Source organism: Pleurodeles waltl, chromosome 12 (assembly GCF_031143425.1).
Source record: "Pleurodeles waltl isolate 20211129_DDA chromosome 12, aPleWal1.hap1.20221129, whole genome shotgun sequence".
NCBI classification, from domain to species: domain Eukaryota; kingdom Metazoa; phylum Chordata; class Amphibia; order Caudata; family Salamandridae; genus Pleurodeles; species Pleurodeles waltl.
This window is the reverse complement of record NC_090451.1, coordinates 364,280,936-364,298,744: the sequence shown is the minus strand read 5'-3', so window position 1 is coordinate 364,298,744 and position 17,809 is coordinate 364,280,936. Positions and strand designations below refer to the sequence as shown.

General features: G+C 43.2%; 1 protein-coding gene across 2 annotated transcripts in view; it reads right to left on the bottom strand.

Annotated features, from left to right (window-relative positions):
• The window catches only part of MYLK3 (myosin light chain kinase 3), a 386,764-nt gene that overhangs the window by 315,823 nt on the left and 53,132 nt on the right, over nucleotides 1-17,809 (bottom strand). Inside the window, exon 1 of one of the 2 annotated variants that reach the window (XM_069216621.1) lies at nucleotides 8,474-9,197. The exons of the other annotated variant lie outside the window; for it this stretch is intronic. Coding sequence (XP_069072722.1) covers nucleotides 8,474-9,028 — 555 coding nt within the window. The 5' untranslated portion in view covers nucleotides 9,029-9,197. Of the gene's footprint in view, nucleotides 1-8,473; nucleotides 9,198-17,809 lie in introns of those variants that run through there. 2 annotated transcript variants of the gene reach the window in all.

Sequence of the window (17,809 nt, the reverse complement as noted above, 5' to 3'; positions counted from 1 at the left end):
CTTTTCTTTGACTCTGCCCAAATCTAGTGCGACCAGTTGCCCACAGTAGGCGATATTTGCATGTTAACAAAAAGCTTAAATTGGCTGCATACTCCTTTAGTGAGAGAGTATAATGTGGGTGCTCATAACACATAAACATATTGTTGCCAAATATGTGTACTGGAAAAGAAAACTTAACCAGTATAAAGACTATCAAATAGAAAAATATGTAGAGTACTCCTATCAAATTAGTAAAGTCATATAAAGGCAATCATGAAGAAGAAACAAATACAGTTATGTGTATGTGAAGAAAAAATGAATAAGTACAGTCTTTTGAAGAATATAAACAGACACATTAAGAGATGCAATCCCTAGAAACCAAATATTTCCTTTCAATCTGAAAAACCAATATTTATTACATCTTAGACAACATTTAACATATAAACTTAACAGTACACGTTAGACATCAATACAAGTTGGACATACATAAGTCAAAAACAAACATTAAGATGATATCCATAATGAGTCCATCCAGAAACAATCCTGATGGTGATAATGAGGTCCAATCCAATCATAAGATTCAGTCAGAAAAGTTCCGTTCATAATCATAAAGTTCACTCTGATTGGAAAAAACAGCAGAAAACTCCAGCCGACACGTGTTTCGTCCTATTCTGGACTTTATCAAGGCTCTTGAAGGGGTATGTCTCCATGTCCTAGTCTCAGATACCTGAATGTTATCATTTGGTTGTGTGATGATTAATTTAAACCTGTCCAATAGAGCGCATGCCCCAAGACACCCCTTACTGCCAGCCTCTTCCTGGCGGTGCAAACCGCCAGAAACAGGCTGGCGGTAGGGGTGTCATAATCCCCAGGGCAGCGCTGCTTGCAGTGCTGCCCTGGCGGATTATCACCGTCGGGGCTAAAACGGCGGGAAACCGCCGGCCCCGGCGGTGCGACCACGGCTAACCGCCAGGGTCGTAATGACCCCCTTAGTGTCAGATTTAGACAACTTTAATCGGCTGGTAGCCGAGACATCCTGGCCTGAAGAAAAGCAAGCGGCCTTGTTCTACAGGGGGCTCAAAGAGGAGCTAAAAGATATTCTAGCTCAAATAGACCCGCAGCCTACAGACTGTCAAGATTTGATAAACCTCGTATTGAGACTGGATCATCGTTTAGCAGAACGAAGGGGAACACGCAAAAAGACTGAAAAATATTCCTGGCGTGTTCACAATAATAGAGACTCAAGAACTCATAAAGAAAGAACGCCAGAACCTATGGAAATTGGAACAATCAGGAGACCACTGACCAAAGACGAAAATGACTTACGTAGAAAGAATGGACAATGTCTCTATTGTGGGCGCAAGGGTCATTTTGCCAAAGAATGTCCAATCAAACCAAAGAACAAACGAGGTCCTGTCCAGAAGGTTGCAGCCAATGCACAAGTTGAGTCAGAAAACTAAAACACCCAAGATGTAAAGAAGGGTTGCTCTTGGGTGTCACCGTGGACCCTTCACAATCTAGACATCTCAAGCTGGGTATAAAAGTTCAGGTAAAGAAAAATACCTATTTCAAGAAGGCTCTAGTAGATTCTGGGGCTACTGGGAACTTTGTTGACGCCCAATTGGTTTGTGCATGGGGGATCCCATGTTTTGAGAAAAAGACCCCAGAAATCATCCAGGCAGTAGATGGAAAACTCTTGACTGGAGGTCCGGTAACTCTTCACACTGTCCCCTTGTCAGTGATCTTTGAGGATAAGAACCAAAGAAAGAATCATAAAGAAAAACTCATCCTTGACGTGATCCATGCTCCCCAGTATGGAATTATCCTTGGCTTACCCTGGTTAACTCATCACAATCCTGAGATTAATTGGGCAGAACGAAAGTTTGTGTTCTCATCAGCGCTATGTAAAGAACAATGCCTCCAAAAGTCTCAAGTATCAAAAGTTTGCAACTCTTACATAGCCACTGCCGTGGAGAAAGAAGTTAATTGCCCAAACAATATTCGTCCTATGAAGATATATTCGATGAGAAAGAAGCGGAAAACTTGCCTCCTCATAGATCTTATGACTGTCAAATTGATCTAATCCCAGGTGCGATACTACCCAACTGTCGTGTATATGCCCTGTCAGAACATGAAAATCAACATTTAAGAAAGTATCTAGATCAATTCTTGGAGAATGGTTTCATCCGCCCTTCTAAGTCTACTGCAGCCTCTCCTTTGTTTTTTGTTCCAAAGGCGAATGGAGATCTTCGAACTTGTATTGACTATAGGGGTTTAACAAAGTAACCATCAAGAATAAATATCCCTTGCCTCTAATTCCGGTCTTGCTGGAACAAGTAAAGAAAGCAAAAATCTACACGAAGTTTGATCTACGAGGTGCTTATCATTTGGTCTGAATAAGAGAGGGCCACAAATGGAAAACAACGTTCAAGACAAGATATGGCCTCTTTGAATATACTGTGATGCCTTTTGGTCTGTGTAATGCTCCAGCAGCATTTCAATTTTTCTTGAATGACGTTCTTAGAGAGTATCTCAACATATTTGCCTTAGTCTACATCGATGACATTTTGATCTACTCTGACAATGAAAATGAACATGTACAGCATGTCAAGAAAATTCTGACAGCCCTTCGAAAACACCATTTATATTGCAAACTAACCAAGTGTGAGTTTCATGTTACCACAGTTGAGTTTTTAGGGGTTATCCTTACCCCTCAAGGTATGGTGATGGCAGAAAAGAAAGTAAAAGCCGTATCTGACTGGCCCACTCCAAAGACTGTTCATGATGTCCAATGTTTCCTGGGGTTTGCAAATTTTTACCAGAGGTTCATAAATCACTTCTCCCAGACAGTGGCCCCAATCACTAAGCTACTGAGAAAGAAAGAAAAATGTGTATGGTCCCCAGAAGCTGACCAAGCCTTCTCAACTTTGAAGGAAGCATTTTCCACTTCCCCAGTCCTGACTCATCCAGATGCGGATCGTCCCTTCATAGTGGAAGCTGATTCTTCAGATGTGGCAATAGGTCCAGTCTTGTCGCAACGAAGCAAAGACAGTGGCCAACTCCATCCTGTAGCTTATACGTCTCGGAAACTGAACGAAGCCGAACAGAACTATGTCATTGCTGAAAAAGAGCTTCTGGCAATTCGTGACGCCTTTAAAGAATGGAGACATCATTTGTTGGGTGCCAAATACACTGTCACAGTATATACTGATCATCGCAATCTCCAGTTCATGAGTTCCGCCAGACTTTTGACTCCTCGGCAATTACGCTGGATGTTGTTTTTTGCCAAATTTGATTTTGTGGTAACTTTCCGACCTGGTAAAGACAATTGCAAAGCTGACGCCTTGTCCCACCAAGAGTCTACCACGTTGCCTGCAGTTCAAACCTCCGGAGCTATCATTGCTCCAGACAAAGCCCTATGTATCATAAAAACTGAAGATTTCTTTGAGACATCCGTAATTCTTTCACTGTTGAGAAATGGCAGACATGGGCCTAAGCAAATCCCAAAAAGGTCAATCAAGCAAGGTTTACCTTTTCATGACGCTCGTTTGTTCGTGCCCACTACCAAACTTCGCAAGATAGTGTTTCATTGGTTGCATGTTATAACTACGGCAGGTCATCCAGGCACTCCTAAGACTCTTGAATTAACCCAGCGCTATTTTTGGTGGCCTACCCTGACAAAAGATGTAAAAGCGATGGTAAACAACTGCAAAGTCTGTGCTCTCATTAAAACAAGCCATTCAAAACCAAAATGGTTGTTGCATCCACTCCCAAGTCCAAGTCGTCCTTGGGAGCACATTTCTTTAGACTTTATTACAGGTCTAGCAGTGGTTCAACAACATTTTGTAATCCTGGTGGTAGTAGATAGTCTCATGAAATATGGACATTTCATTGCCTGTAAGAAATTGCCCACCTCCAGTGAACGGGCAACTATTTTACTGAATAGAGTGGTTCGTTATCATGGACTTCCGAAAATTATCCTCTCCGATCGAGGGCCGCAATTTGCCTCCAATTTCTGGAAGACATGGTGCAAAACACTTCAGGTGACATCAACACTATCTACTAGCCACCATCCTCAAACAGATGGTCAAACTGAGAGACTAAATCAGACTTTGAAGCAATACCTGCGTGCTTACGCTGAAAAAGCACTTCATTCTTGGACATCAATGCTCTGGTTAGCTGAGTTAGCCTACAATAACTCATTCCACACTTCTACTGCCGTTACACCCTCTTTTGGCTTGTTTGGCTATCATCCTGACACCTTGCCCATCACAATCCCTCAAGAAAGTTCTCTCACACCAGCTGTGTCAGAAACCATTCAACATCTTCATCAAACCCAGAAATTGATTCAACAGCATTTAGAAAAGGCCAAACAAAAATACAAAAGGCATTATTACAAGAAACATTGTGAGGGACCGCAGTATCAACCAGGTGTTAAAGTGTGGCTTTCCACAAAACATATAGACTTCAAGAAGAAGCACATGTTCAACCCTAAATTCATAGGTCCTTACACTGTCCTTCAGCAAATCAATCCTGTGACCTATAAACTGCAATTGCCAAGATCATTACGGATTCATCCAGTGTTCCACACTTCCCTCTTGAAAAAAGCAGTCGAGAAGGTCCGCCCTCATCCAGCTCCAGTTCTAGTACAGGGGGAAGTAGAATACGAAGTCAAGAAGGTGTTGGATTCCAAACTGAGAGGGGGTAACCTATGGTACTTAATCTCATGGAAAGGTTATGGCCCTGAAAGTAACTTGTGGGTTTCCGCATCTGATATTCATGCTCCAGTACTTGTGAGGTGCTTTCATCGTCTCAGTCCCGACAAACCAGGCCCTAGAGCGCGTCTGGGAGAGGGGAGTACTGTCAACACCAGGGCAGTGCACGCTCTACGGGCGACTAGAATGCAAAAACCCAGCACTTTCAAGATAACGTAATTTATGCATTGTGCTGATATGCTGTTGTTTAACCTTTTGCATTGCAGAGTTCAATCCTCAAGACTGATTTTTAAGGTGCTTATAAATACTGTTCATTTGCAATGTATTGCTGCAGGCTTTCAGAGTGTGTCAGGATGTGGTCCATTTCCAGGGCCTTCTAGAAGCTTTCCCTGCAGCATGCCTGGGTGTGGTTTGTGGGCTGGGCCAAGACTCTATAAAAGGGAGCCAGCCTAGCTCCACGTGCTCACTATTCAGAGGTCCTGGTGCAGAGCAGCAGCAACTTCCTGAGCTCCTGTTGCGGAGGCCTATTTTGATCTTCCAGGCCTTGCCCTTTCAGTTTGTCGGTGATTCTTGATCAGGGCGGTAAAACGGAGGTCGGGCTGGGCCCCCGATCCCGGTCTCGAAGGTTTTCAAGTTCTTGGGCCTAATTTGCAAGATAAAACGATTTTGCTCCTATGTGTGTGAATGTGCGCTCAAAGTTTTATGGCATTTTCATGCTGACACTTGAATCGGCAAAACGCGAGATTCTTTACTCATGCTCAATTCATGTTATTCATTGTGCGCTACCATTTTATGGCATTTACTAGGTAGCATTCGAATCGGCAAGACGCGCGATTGATTCCCTGTGCTTAATTCGTGTTATTCATTGTACGCTACCATTTCTTGGCATTCTTATGGTGGTATTCGAATCGGCAAGACGCGCGATTAATTTCCTGTGCCTAATTCATGTTATTCATTGTACGCTACCATTTCTTGACATTCATATGGTGGCCTTCGAATCGGCAAGACGCGCGATTCCTTTCTTGTGCTTAGTTCATGATATTCAGTGTGCACTACCATTTCTTGGCATTCACATGGTGGCCTTCGAATCGGCAAGATGTGTGATTCATTTCTTGTGTCTAATTCATGATATGCTTTGTGTGTTACCATTTCATGGCATTTACGTGGTGACAATCGAATCGGCAGAACGCGCGATTCATTTCTTGTGTTGAACCCATGCTACTCATTGTGCGCTACCATTTCATGGCATTCATTTGGTGGTACACTAATTGGCAATACGCACGATTCATTTCTTGGGTTTAAATCATGATGTTCATTGTGCGCTACCACTTCATGGCAGTTACTTGGTGGCCTTCGAATTGGCATGACGCGCGATTCATTTCTCGAGTCTAACTTATGTTATTCATTGTGCACAGTCATTTCATTGGCATTTACTAACCTTTGTGAAAATCTGCAATGTGCGCAATTCATGTTCCTGCATTTTAAGAAAAACTAAAGTGTTAGAATGCTAAATGTTATATTGTATGTGCATAATAATTCCCGCAAGTACAATTCATATGGTGTTATAGAAATCATTCAGATTATTTCCTGATCCTCATGTAAAAGACTATACTTGAATTTGAAAGCGTAATTCTAGAAGGTTCTGATGTTTCTAATTCATGTGTAACATTTCATTGAGTGGTTCATTGGAAAGTTGTGTTAATCTTTTTTGATTCCCTCACAGGTATCCAATCATCTTGAGGCCTAGTTATTTCAGTCCATGCTTAAGTTATCCATGTTCCCAGTATGACAATGCTTAGAGTCATAACCTAGTAATGATTAATATGATATAATCTTGATATTGTGTGTTTTAACCTTTTGTTTCCTACAGGTCTCCTTCCCAGCTGTTCCCTTCCTAATCCCCTTTTTCCCACTTGGACTCTCTTAGACTCTGTGACATTCTAATCAGATTATTGGAGCTGTCTTGTGGTGGACGTTTTGGGAACGTGCACAGACCCCAAGGATCTGGTGACTCTGACACAGAGTTACTAAGATCACCACATGGGCAGGCACAAGAGGTGAGCCACAGGGCTGCCTGCACAAGCATGACATCTCCAACAGTCTTAGGTGTGTCCCGGGATGGGCAATTGCAGCTGGATGGTCTATGAGCTCAAATGCAACTTTTCTTCTGTATGCTCATTTCCTTTATCGACCCTCACTGTTATTTTGAGGGGAGGAGAAGAAAAATTGCACAGTAGATTTTTATGTTAATCAAATGTTGCTGCCTCATATTATACCAATTTCAAATGTTGAGATTTCAAACAGAAGGTCCCAGCAATGTTAAATAACAAGAAAACAAAGGGGCCTATAAAGCAAAAACTGAAAAACACAAACTCTCTTCTCTGTCAAAACAGCCAAAGGTGCCTTGCACTCTGTCTGTACCATTCAACATGGACTAAAAGGTGTCCCCATGTATGATAAGGAGAATCAGAGTACAAGACTGTGTACATCACCCATTTTTATCTTGGGGAGTTCCCAAGAAAGTGGAAACAGCAAATACACTGCTAATGTCAAATACAAGGTCCTAGGTGGTTTGTGATTCAGTAGCAAATTTGACACGTGTATCTGTGGGGGTTGGCATTTGTGCTACCAAAAAGAAGCCTTGCCAAAACCAATCGGTTTGACTTATAAATTAATGATCCTTTTCACTGATGAGCTTAGAAACTCAATCACTCTTGCATTTTGTCACTAATCCTTGGACTCACACACTGATTTATCAACCCATTGACTAATTTGTGCACTCATCCATTCACAATACCACATACACCAATTAATTTAGAGGCACTTTTAGCTATAAACCAGTTTTACTGGTCTTGCTATTAATCCTTAACATTGTGTGCTGTACAAATACTGCTGGTTAGCCAATCCATCAATGACCTGCTTTAATCAGGTCAAGGTTGTCAACATATCTGCCCATTTAGCAGTAAACCATGGTTTTATGAAGCAAGCTGGGTGAATCACATTTCAATCAATTCAGGGTATAGCTTAGTGTGCAGAAAAGCCTGCTTGACTATATCTTCAACACCACTTCCAAGGCATTTGAACAGAATTATTTTTCTGAATGGATACAGCAACAAAATTTCAATTGATTTCAGATACATCTTAGAACTCGCTTTGGTGTCTAATGTTTTGCTTTGATTTCAATTTGTATTTTTATTTAACCTGTATCATCCCTGCTTTTTTCACTTATGACATTCATAAACCACTGTCCAAAAGATATTTGCCTGACCTGGATTTAATAAAAGACTTATCTACTGGGCAGATAATATTTCCCACCAGTGTTATAGGCTTGCATTGTTTCCATATTCTCCAAAACAATGGTTCTCTTCTTTAAATTGTAGTATTATTAGAACTGCACATAAGAATCTCTAGAATGGTAGTTTTCTTGTTTGTGGTGTTGCGACTGTGTGAAAATATGTTAAACGTACTGGGAAACACTAACATCCGGGATTTTGAGGAAATAATTACTGTGACAACACTGAACAATTTGGTTCTATGACAAATGACATATAAAAAGATGCTCTCCTGTGAGAAAAACTATGTTGTGAGAGAAAATTATGACACCAATATCTGCCCACCTGTGAACACCGAATTTTCATATGAACAAAGTTCAGTAGCACATTACTGATGCACAAAAGAATATGCGTTCAATAGACACTAACGCAGTAAAAAAAAAATGAAATGTCAGTCACAGATTGTCAATTTTCTTTCAAAAACAGTTAAAAGAAAAGAAAACAAACCTCTGTATGGGTTTCTGCCAAACTTCCTTTTTTCCACGGAACAACACCTTTGAGAATAAAATCCACAATTCGTGAATTTTTGAAGGTTTCCCCCACAAACGAGACTGCCTTGTCCATGGCAGAAACCATATTTTCCACCCCTTCCATGGCTTCCCTTTGTTTTGATGCGTCACGGTGCACACTTGTCACCAACCTCAAGATTTCTGAGCAAATATCCTGCAGCTGGCTATGATGGAGGTCACCAAGGTAGGAACAGCTTCTCTGGGTCACCCGTGGAACAGCAGGCTCCGGGAGGGTCCTTAGCTTGTCAATCCCTTTCTCAATGCCATCGATGCCTTGATTCACACTGTTCAATTTCCCCATAACGTCTTCTTGGAAAGTCAGTATCTTGTCCACTTTTTCATTCAACAGGTTGAGTTTTTTCTCCATGGCTGTCATGTTGTTACTACCTGTGTTTAGCGAACGGGGCCCGAATTTTCCAGATGTACCAGGAGGGTCCAAGTTGCTTTCATACATCTTGGCCAAACAAGAGGTCAGCGAAGCTTGTTTACTCATTTTACCACAAGTAAATGAAACCAGAGGCCGCCCAAAAGTGCAATGTAGACGCTTCCTTCCCTAATCTCACAAAGCACAAGAAATTCTGTGGTAAAAATTTGGAAATTTGGAAATGCCCCTAAAGCCTGCTCTGGTGCAGGGGACATTGCACGACTGTTGTGTCACTGGGATTAATTGCCTGTATTATCTGCCTTCCTCTGTTAGGCTTTTAAGCAATTGACCGAACTTGGCACAGACCTTTCCGTGGGACTCTTTGACGTCAAAGGGAGCTTAACATTCCTGCTCGAGAGGCTGTTGACAGCCAGGCATTTCAACAATGGGCAGTACTTTTCACTGCCTTTGAAAGGAGACAAAACAATATTTGCTGCCATTCAGAAGGTGCAATAATTGTTTTCTGTAGCCAAGGGCTGCTTTTTTGTAAGCAGATTTTGCGTTTCTCATTCCATGGAGATGAAAATTTAAAAATATGTTTCTGACAGAGTGCAGTCCTGATTCATCAGGTACAGGAGGATCTTATGCCACAAACACAGGGAGTGTTTTTTTTTTAAATATAATCTTGGCAGCCACTCCGCTCGAAGGTAATAATAGGAACACAGTGACGGGGTTGAACTTCTGACACTAGTCTGTCACGGCAGCCTGGTGGTAAAACAGGTCCGTGGCATATTTCAAATTATAATCTAAATTTAAAATTATGTGGGCACCTACATGGCTGACTAACTTTATATATAAAACTACCAGTATTAGTTAAACCCGAGGTTACGGTTTCTAGCAGCCGTTCCGTTAGCACAGAATGTTATCTGGAAACCCTCGGTTTCAGACTAAAGCAATTGTTTGTTTTCCTAGCCTGAAGCACGATGAACTGTACCAACAAAACACATAAATGCCCGGCAGATCCGCGATCTAGACACGTCGGAATTTCTGTATTAAGCGCAATCTAAATCGCTTCCTTGCTGGGGCTCAAGGTGGCCTTCACGTGCTGAATTCAATGTGGGCTGGTTGTGTAAGCCTCGCATTGCACGTGCACATGCTTACAAACCAGAGGCAACTCTAACAAGGAGGTGGTATATGACATGTATATGGGAGTCTCATTCAGGGAATAGTAAAGGGGCAGACGTAAAACAGTCGGAGACAGACATCAGCTACTTGTGAAAGCCAGTTATCTTAAGGATTCGGGAAGGGGGCCATGGGCAATAAATATTACGATGACAGGGTAGAAAGACAGAGTAAGTGGCAGAACGGTTTAGAAATAGAATTAGAACAGACCGATCATATAGAGAGAACGTTCACATTCCTGGGCGGGGTTGAAAGGTTCGGGCCCTGAACAATTGTCCACTTTGCCCAGGCCTGAAAACATCTTTTGAGCAAGCAGGCCTCTGGTTAGTCATTCATGTGTGCATTTACTTCAGACACACATATCACATGCATCCCCTCCAGGTCAGACGCCCGAATTGTAAAGGCAATACATGCAAATAACCTCATGTGAGCAGCGCCTTCACATATATGAGATCTGTAAACTTTAACCCCTTCGGTGCCAGGCCTTTTCCCCCTCAGGTGCCAAGCTTTTTTTGGCTATTTGGCCTCATAACGTTTTGTCCACATAAACTACCCACGCCAAACGTGCTTCCTTTTTTCCCAACATCCTAGTGATTCTAAAGGTACCCAGAGTTTGTGGGTTCCCCTGGAGGAGACCAAAAAATTAGGCAAAATACAGCAATTTTTTTTTTTTTTTTTTTTAAATGGGGAAAAAGGGCTGCAGAAGAAGGCTTGTGGGTTGTCCCCTGAAAATGGCATCAAGAAAGGGTTTGCAGTGCTAAAATCACCATCTTCCCAGTTTTCAGAAACATGCAGACTTGAATCAGAAAATAACATTTTTCAACACAATTTTTGCATTTTACTGGGACATACCCCATTTTTACTAACTTATTGTGCTTTTAGCATCCTCCGAGTTAGTGACAGAATTGGGTGTGAAACCAATGCTGGGTCCCGGAAAGCTAACCATTTCTGAAAAGTAGACAAAATTCTGAATTTAGCAAGGGGTCATTTGTGTAGCTCCTACAGAAAATAACAGCTGAAATCAAACAAATATTGAAATTGAGGTAAAAAAAAAAAAGCAATTTCCTCCATGTTTTACTCTGTAACTTTTCCTGCGATGTCAGATTTCCAAAAGTAGTATACCGTTGCGTCTGCTGGACTCTTCGGGTAACTGGGATATATAGGGCTTGTAAGTTCAGCAAGAACCCAAGATACCTCGAGGCAATAAACGAGCTGCAATGGTTTTTTTATTGTATACCGGGTATACAGCAATTCATTTGGTGAAATCTAAAGAGTGAAAAATAGTTATCAAGGAAACCTTTGTATTTCCAAGATGGGCACAAGATAAGGTGTTGAGAAGCAGTGGTTATTCGCACATCTCTGAATGCTGGGGTGGCCATACTAGCATGTGAATTACAGGGCATTTCTCAAATAGACGTATTTTTTTACACACTGTCTTACATTTGGAAGGAAAAAAATGTAGAGAAAGACAAGGGGCAATAACACTTGTTCTGCTATTCTGTGTTCCCCCAAGTCTCCCAATAAAAATGGTACCTCACTTGCGTGGGTAGGCTTATTGCCTGCGACAGGAAACGCGACATGGACACATCACATTTTTACATTGAAATCTGATGTGTTTTTTGGAAAGTGCCTAGCTGTGGATTTTAGCCTCTAGCTCAGCCTGCACCCAGGGAAACCTATCAAACCTTTGCATTTTTTAAAACTAGACACCTAGTGGAATCCAGGATGGGCTGACTTGTTGGGCTCTCACCAGGTCCTGTTGCCCGGAATCCTTTGCAAACCTCAAAATTTGGCAAAACACACCTTTTCCTCACATTTCAGTGATAGAAAGTTCTGGAATATTTGAGAGGAACCACAAATTTCCTTCCACCCAGCATTCCCCCAAGTCTCCCGATAAAAATGGTACATCACTTGTGTGGGTAGGCCTAGTGCCCGCAAAAGGAAATGCCCCAAAACACTATGTGGACACATCAAAATTATCAAATACAAAACTACCTGTTTTTGCGGGGGGACCTGCGTTTTTGGTCCTGGGCTCAGCAGGCATACAGGGAAACCTACCAAACCCAAACATTTCTGAAAATTAGACACCCGAGGGAGTTCAGGGTCTCCCTGTAAAAATGATACCTCACTTGTGTAGGTGGGCCAAGTGCCTATGACAGGGAACATCCAAAAACATGAAAAAAATAAGGGGGAACCAAAGCGGGTCCAAAAGAGCAGTTTGAAGTAAAAACAAAAAAATAGACTAACAAGTGGGGCAGAATTTTTATCTGTATAGATGCAACAATGCTGAGTGGTAGGAATTTTATGGATTCCTGCAGATTCTGGAAGGTTTCTTCACAAAAATGTGGGAAAAATGTGTGATTTCCAGCAAAGTTGGAGGTTTGCTGGGCATTGTGGGTAAGAAAATGGTGCAGGGTGCATGTGAAGCACACCACCCTGGACTCACCCAGATGTTTAGTTTTCAGATGTGTCTAGGTCTCGTAGATTTTTCTACACAGCAGCATCCCAAAGTCCAAAAAGTGCTTCCCCCACCATTCCAAGTTGGACGATTTTGAAAATTAGACAAGCTCTCATTGCCCAAATGTAAAACCAAAACCCAAAATAATCAAATGCCCTTTTGCTTGCCGTGGGATAAGATGATTTAGTGTGCGGGGGAGAGCTGAAAGACTCTTACCCCCTTCAGTTGTGGTGGGGGCATAACCATGCCCATACTGGTTGGTAGCTACCACTCCACTATTTTTTTTTTTTTTAATTCCCTTGCATCAAGTAGGCTTTCTGCCCTCTCGGGCAGTGGATCGGAGTGATTGCCCTATCTGCCCACCGGTGGGCAGAACAACTTTATCCCCATTTATTTGGGGTGGGGTTATGGCCATACCCCACCCTCTTTTTTTGAAAAAAATTCTTCCCTGGTGTCTGGGGGGCAGATGAGCCTTACAAAAATAGGCCGATCGTCCCTCCAAAGGGGGCAGGAATGGCCTACAATTAATTTGCCCCCAGGGGAGCGACCCTTGTCTAAGGGGACACTCCCCTTGCGTGAAATTGGTGCAAAAAGAATCCCTGGTGTCCAGTGGTTTCTGCCCCACCCCCCCCTTGGGGGAAGATGGCCTAAGAAAAATAGACTGATCTGCTCCCAAAGTGGGCAGAAATGGCCTAAAATAAATTTTCCCCCCATGGGAGCGACCCTTGCCCAAGGGGTCGCTCCCCATCTGGAAAAAAAAAATCCCTGGTGCTTAGTGGTTTCTGCCCCATCGGCCTAATTAAAATAGGCTGACCTGCCCGCGGGGGGGCAGAAAAGGCCTAAGAATGAAATTGCCCCTGGGGAGTGACCCTTGCCTAAGCGGTCGCTCCCCTTCTAAACATAAATTAAAAAAAAACAGCCCTGGTGTCTAATGGCTTCTGCACCCCCTGGGGGCAGAGCGGCCTAATTACAATAGGCCGATCTGCCCCGGGGGGGGGGAGAAATGGCCTTGAAATAATTTGCTCCCCTGGGGAGCGACCCTTGCCTAAAGGGACACTCCCTTTATGTCAATAACACAGAAAAACAAATATAAACAAAAAAATCCCTGGTGTCTAGAGGGCATTTCTGCAGCCCGATCCATTCACAATTAGGCTGTAGAAATGCTCATAGAGACATCAAAGGAAAGGGTAGGACTTTCCTTTCCTTTGATGCCTCTCCTGCCACCAGTACGTGATCGGAAGAGAAATGCTTTTGCATTTCTCTTTTGCGAGCTTCCAGCGCTGTGGGGGCAGCCTTTGATGAGGTCAGCACGCGATCACGAGCTGATGTCATCAGAAGTCACTGGGGGGTGGGGGGCCTGGGGTGGAAGAGGAAGCGATTCCACCTCCAGCCCTGCCCTGGGGGGGTGGGGGGAAGGCCCTCGGGGGAGCACTAGCCGTTCCCCCCAGGGCCTCTACCAGGACGTAACAATTACTTCCTTGGTGCCTCAGCATCGCAGCCAAGGATGTAACCGTTATGTCCTTCGCGGTGAAAGGGTTTGAGAAGCGCAGAAGTCCCACTCCTCACTGTTTAAAAAAACAGGCATGAACAATGTCATAGTAATAGTGTCATTGGTCTTAATGCAAACAAGGATTTGGCCCTTTGTGTGCAACCATATACAGACAAACAACAGCCTTGTCTACCAAAGGACAGAAATCACACAGCACCAATTCCAGTCTCCTTTCTTAGAGGGAGGCCTAATTATGCAGCATAGTAGGGCACATTTTGTGATACTATTACCTCATTATTTTGTCATTTTACACATCTTAAACACTGTCTGGGCAATGGTTCCACCTCATTACTACCAGTCTGATATACAAATATATGTGTAAGCAACAGAAAAACGATGACCCAGCCAATTGCAAAATTCCTTTCACTGAGCAGCAAACCATTTTGTGCTTTTTTTCAGTAATTTGTGACCCAACTGATCTAGATTGTATTTGTTAAAATTGTCACATTATGCAGCAAATAATCGATGATAGGACAAACGTGGTAAATCCGTGAGTATGCAGAAAATGCAGCAGCCACAAATTGCATAAGTCAGTGGCCCTGACTAGGACTACTATTGTACATTTTGATTCACACTGTTATTGTTACTAGCTGTGATATTATACATCCAACTGAGGTGTGCAATAAAGGTGTGTATAAATTGCTAAGAACTGTTGTGTACGACAAGTTCTGTTATGCCCCTTGTGATAGTGAGGTGCATCGTTTGTGAACAGCCTCCTGAATCCCCCAAATAATTTAGATTATCTTGCTGTCCCCTTCCCTGCTCCTCTCATTACGAAATGAGGTATTCATGCCTCCACAGACACTTTTCTAAGCCCAAATTCCTGTTAAAAATATACTTAATACAAACCACACCTCTCCCTCCTGGTATATATAGCTTTGGCTTGCCTGAAAATAGCCTGTACTATAACAAGCTTCATAATCATTTGAATTAAGCACCTGAGGCAGGAGGGAGGGATGTAATGATAGGAACAGGAAGTCTGGGCTCCGAGTAATGACATTACTGGTAAGTAATCTATGCATTACTTTATGTCTCATTCTGAATGTTCGACCTTCTTTTACCTACAGCTCTAATATATTACTTGTTCCTTGTATTGCCAGTTGTGTGATGAGTCACAAAGGTGTCCTAACAGGTTGTTACCCAGGAGATCCATAGAGGACAGGGAACAGAAGTGGAATGCATGGACGGTGAAAGTACATGCGTTTACTTTGCAAATGTGTTTTGTGTCAAGAGTTAATAAGAGGATCTATTGAGTAAAGATGAAAACTAATAAAATAAAGCGCCAGATTTCGCCTCTGCACAATTTCCCTGAAAATTGTTGGAAAACTTTGCAAATTGTTATAAACTGCAAATGTCTGTGTGATTTGATAATCTGTAAAATATTTGTTTTCCAAGTATTAATTTTTGCACTTGTCACATTTAGGACGATAAAGCATGTAGTAGAAACTGCATCCCTTCTAAAACAGCAGAGGTTTTTAATCCTCTGTGTTAGAAATGGGGTCTTTGGTTGGCAGTCAGGTTACCCACTGTCCAAGCAAGGATTCTCACTCTAGTCAGGGTAAGTACCACACAATCCAAATGATCCTGTGCCCACCCGCTGGTAGGTGGGCACTGAGCAGTCAGGCTTAACTTAGAAGGCAATGTGTAAAGTATTTGTGCAATAAATTATGCAATAACAGAGTATAGCACCACAAAAATACACCACAGTGTTTAGAAAAATGTAATATTTATCTGATAAGATGCAGATCAAAACGATTAAAATACAATACATATATGTTGAGATATCACTGTAAAAGTGATATAAAGGGCCTGATTCTAACTTTGGAGGACGGTGTTAAACCGTCCCAAAAGTGGCGGATATACCACCTACCGTGTTACGAGTTCCATAGGATATAATGGACTCGTAATACGGTAGGTGGTATATCCGCCACTTTTGGGACGGTTTAACACCGTCCTCCAAAGTTAGAATCAGGCCCAAAGTGTCTTTAGTCTTTTAAAAGCAATACATGTCTCTTTCAAGCACAAAGTACCTGGTTCGCGTTCAAAATTTCCGCAATGAACCACAGAGGAGGAGGTGCGTGGAAACGAAGGGGGTGTGCGTTGATTTCTCAGGCCAAACACGGCAATGCGTTGTTTGGTGTTCACGTAGGGATGGCTGTGCGTCAATTTCTGGCGCTTGGTCGTGGATCCTCTTTGGTTTGCAGGGTTTTCAGACGCTCCGGGGATGATGAGTGGATTTTCTGTGCTGACAGGATGGAGTCACAGGGGCTGCGTCGATCCGGTGGGCGTTGTGTGGAAATTTCTACCGCACAGGAGGTGCCTCGTCGATTCCTCTCTGGAAGTCGGGCTGCACTGTTCCGGCTCGGCTATGCGTCGATCCAGTTGGCCGTGCATCGATTTTCCAGTCGCTACGCTGGCGCTGCATCGATCTTCTCGTTGCGAAGTCGGGCTGCGTTGTTCCGGTTCGGCATGCTGTGAATTTTTCACTGTGGTGCAGGCTGTGCGTTGTTTCTGGCAGGCTGTTTGACGATTTTCGCCACACAAGGAGTTCTTCTTGTAGAGATGAAGTCTTTTTGGTCCTGAGACTTCAGGGAACAGGAGGCAAGCTCTATCCAAACCCTTGGAGAGCCCTTCTCACCACAGCCAGAGAGCAGCAAGGCAGCAGTCCTTCACAGAAAGCAGACAGGTGAGTGCCTTGGGCAGCCAGGCAGTTCTTCTTGGCAGGATGCAAGTTCTGGTTCATGTCTTCTTCTCCAGGAAGTGTCTGAGTTGGTAGGGGCAGAGGCCCTGTTGAAATACCCAAACGTGCCTTTGAAGTGGGGGAGACTTCAAAGAGTGGCTTAGAAGTGAACAAAGTCCCCTTTAAGTTCAGTCCTATCTTCCAGGGTCGCAGTAGGGTGTGTGGCAGTCCTTTGTGTCAGGGCAGGCTACTGTCCTTTGCCATGTAATTGTCAGGCCTCCCTGCCCAGGAAGACCCATTCAAAATGCAGATGTATGCAAGTGAGGCTGAGTATCCTGTGTATGGGGTGTGTCTGAGTGAATGCACAAGGGAGCTGTCAACTAAGCCCAGCCAGACGTGGATTGTAAGGCACAGAAGGATTTAAGTGCAGAAAAATGCTCACTTTCTAAAATGTGGCATTTCTAAAATAGTAATGTTAAATCCAACTACACCAGTCAGCGGGATTTTGTAGTACAGTACATGAGGGTAGCCCCAATGTTAGCCTAAGAATGGAGCAGGCCTCACAGTAGTGTGAAAACGAATTTAGGAGTTTTACACTACCAGGACATGTACACTACACAGGTACATGTCTTACTTTTTCCCTACACAGCACCCTGTCGTATGGGTTACCTAGGGCATACCTTAGGGTGACTTACATGTAGAACAAGCATTTACAATGCATCGGGTCTCGCGTTTGTTCGTGTTAAAGCCGATCGCGTTATAAACTCCTAACCCGACTTTTCACCTATCGGGCAAAAGTGCATTTATGCACGTAACCCGAAAAAGTGAAATCAAGTAGGTAAAGCGCTCGACTTCTGCCAAGCAAGATCGGGCTCGTAAATTAGTTTAAAAAAAAGTCCACCAGCCGGATGGAAAACAGCGAGCCTCGCATGTTTTCTGTACTTGGTCGCTGCGCTCGAGGAGGGCTAGCCACCGGAAAAGGCATGACCTATGCGTGCCTTCGACTAATGAAAGCAAGCCGATTTAATTAGGGAAGCCCAC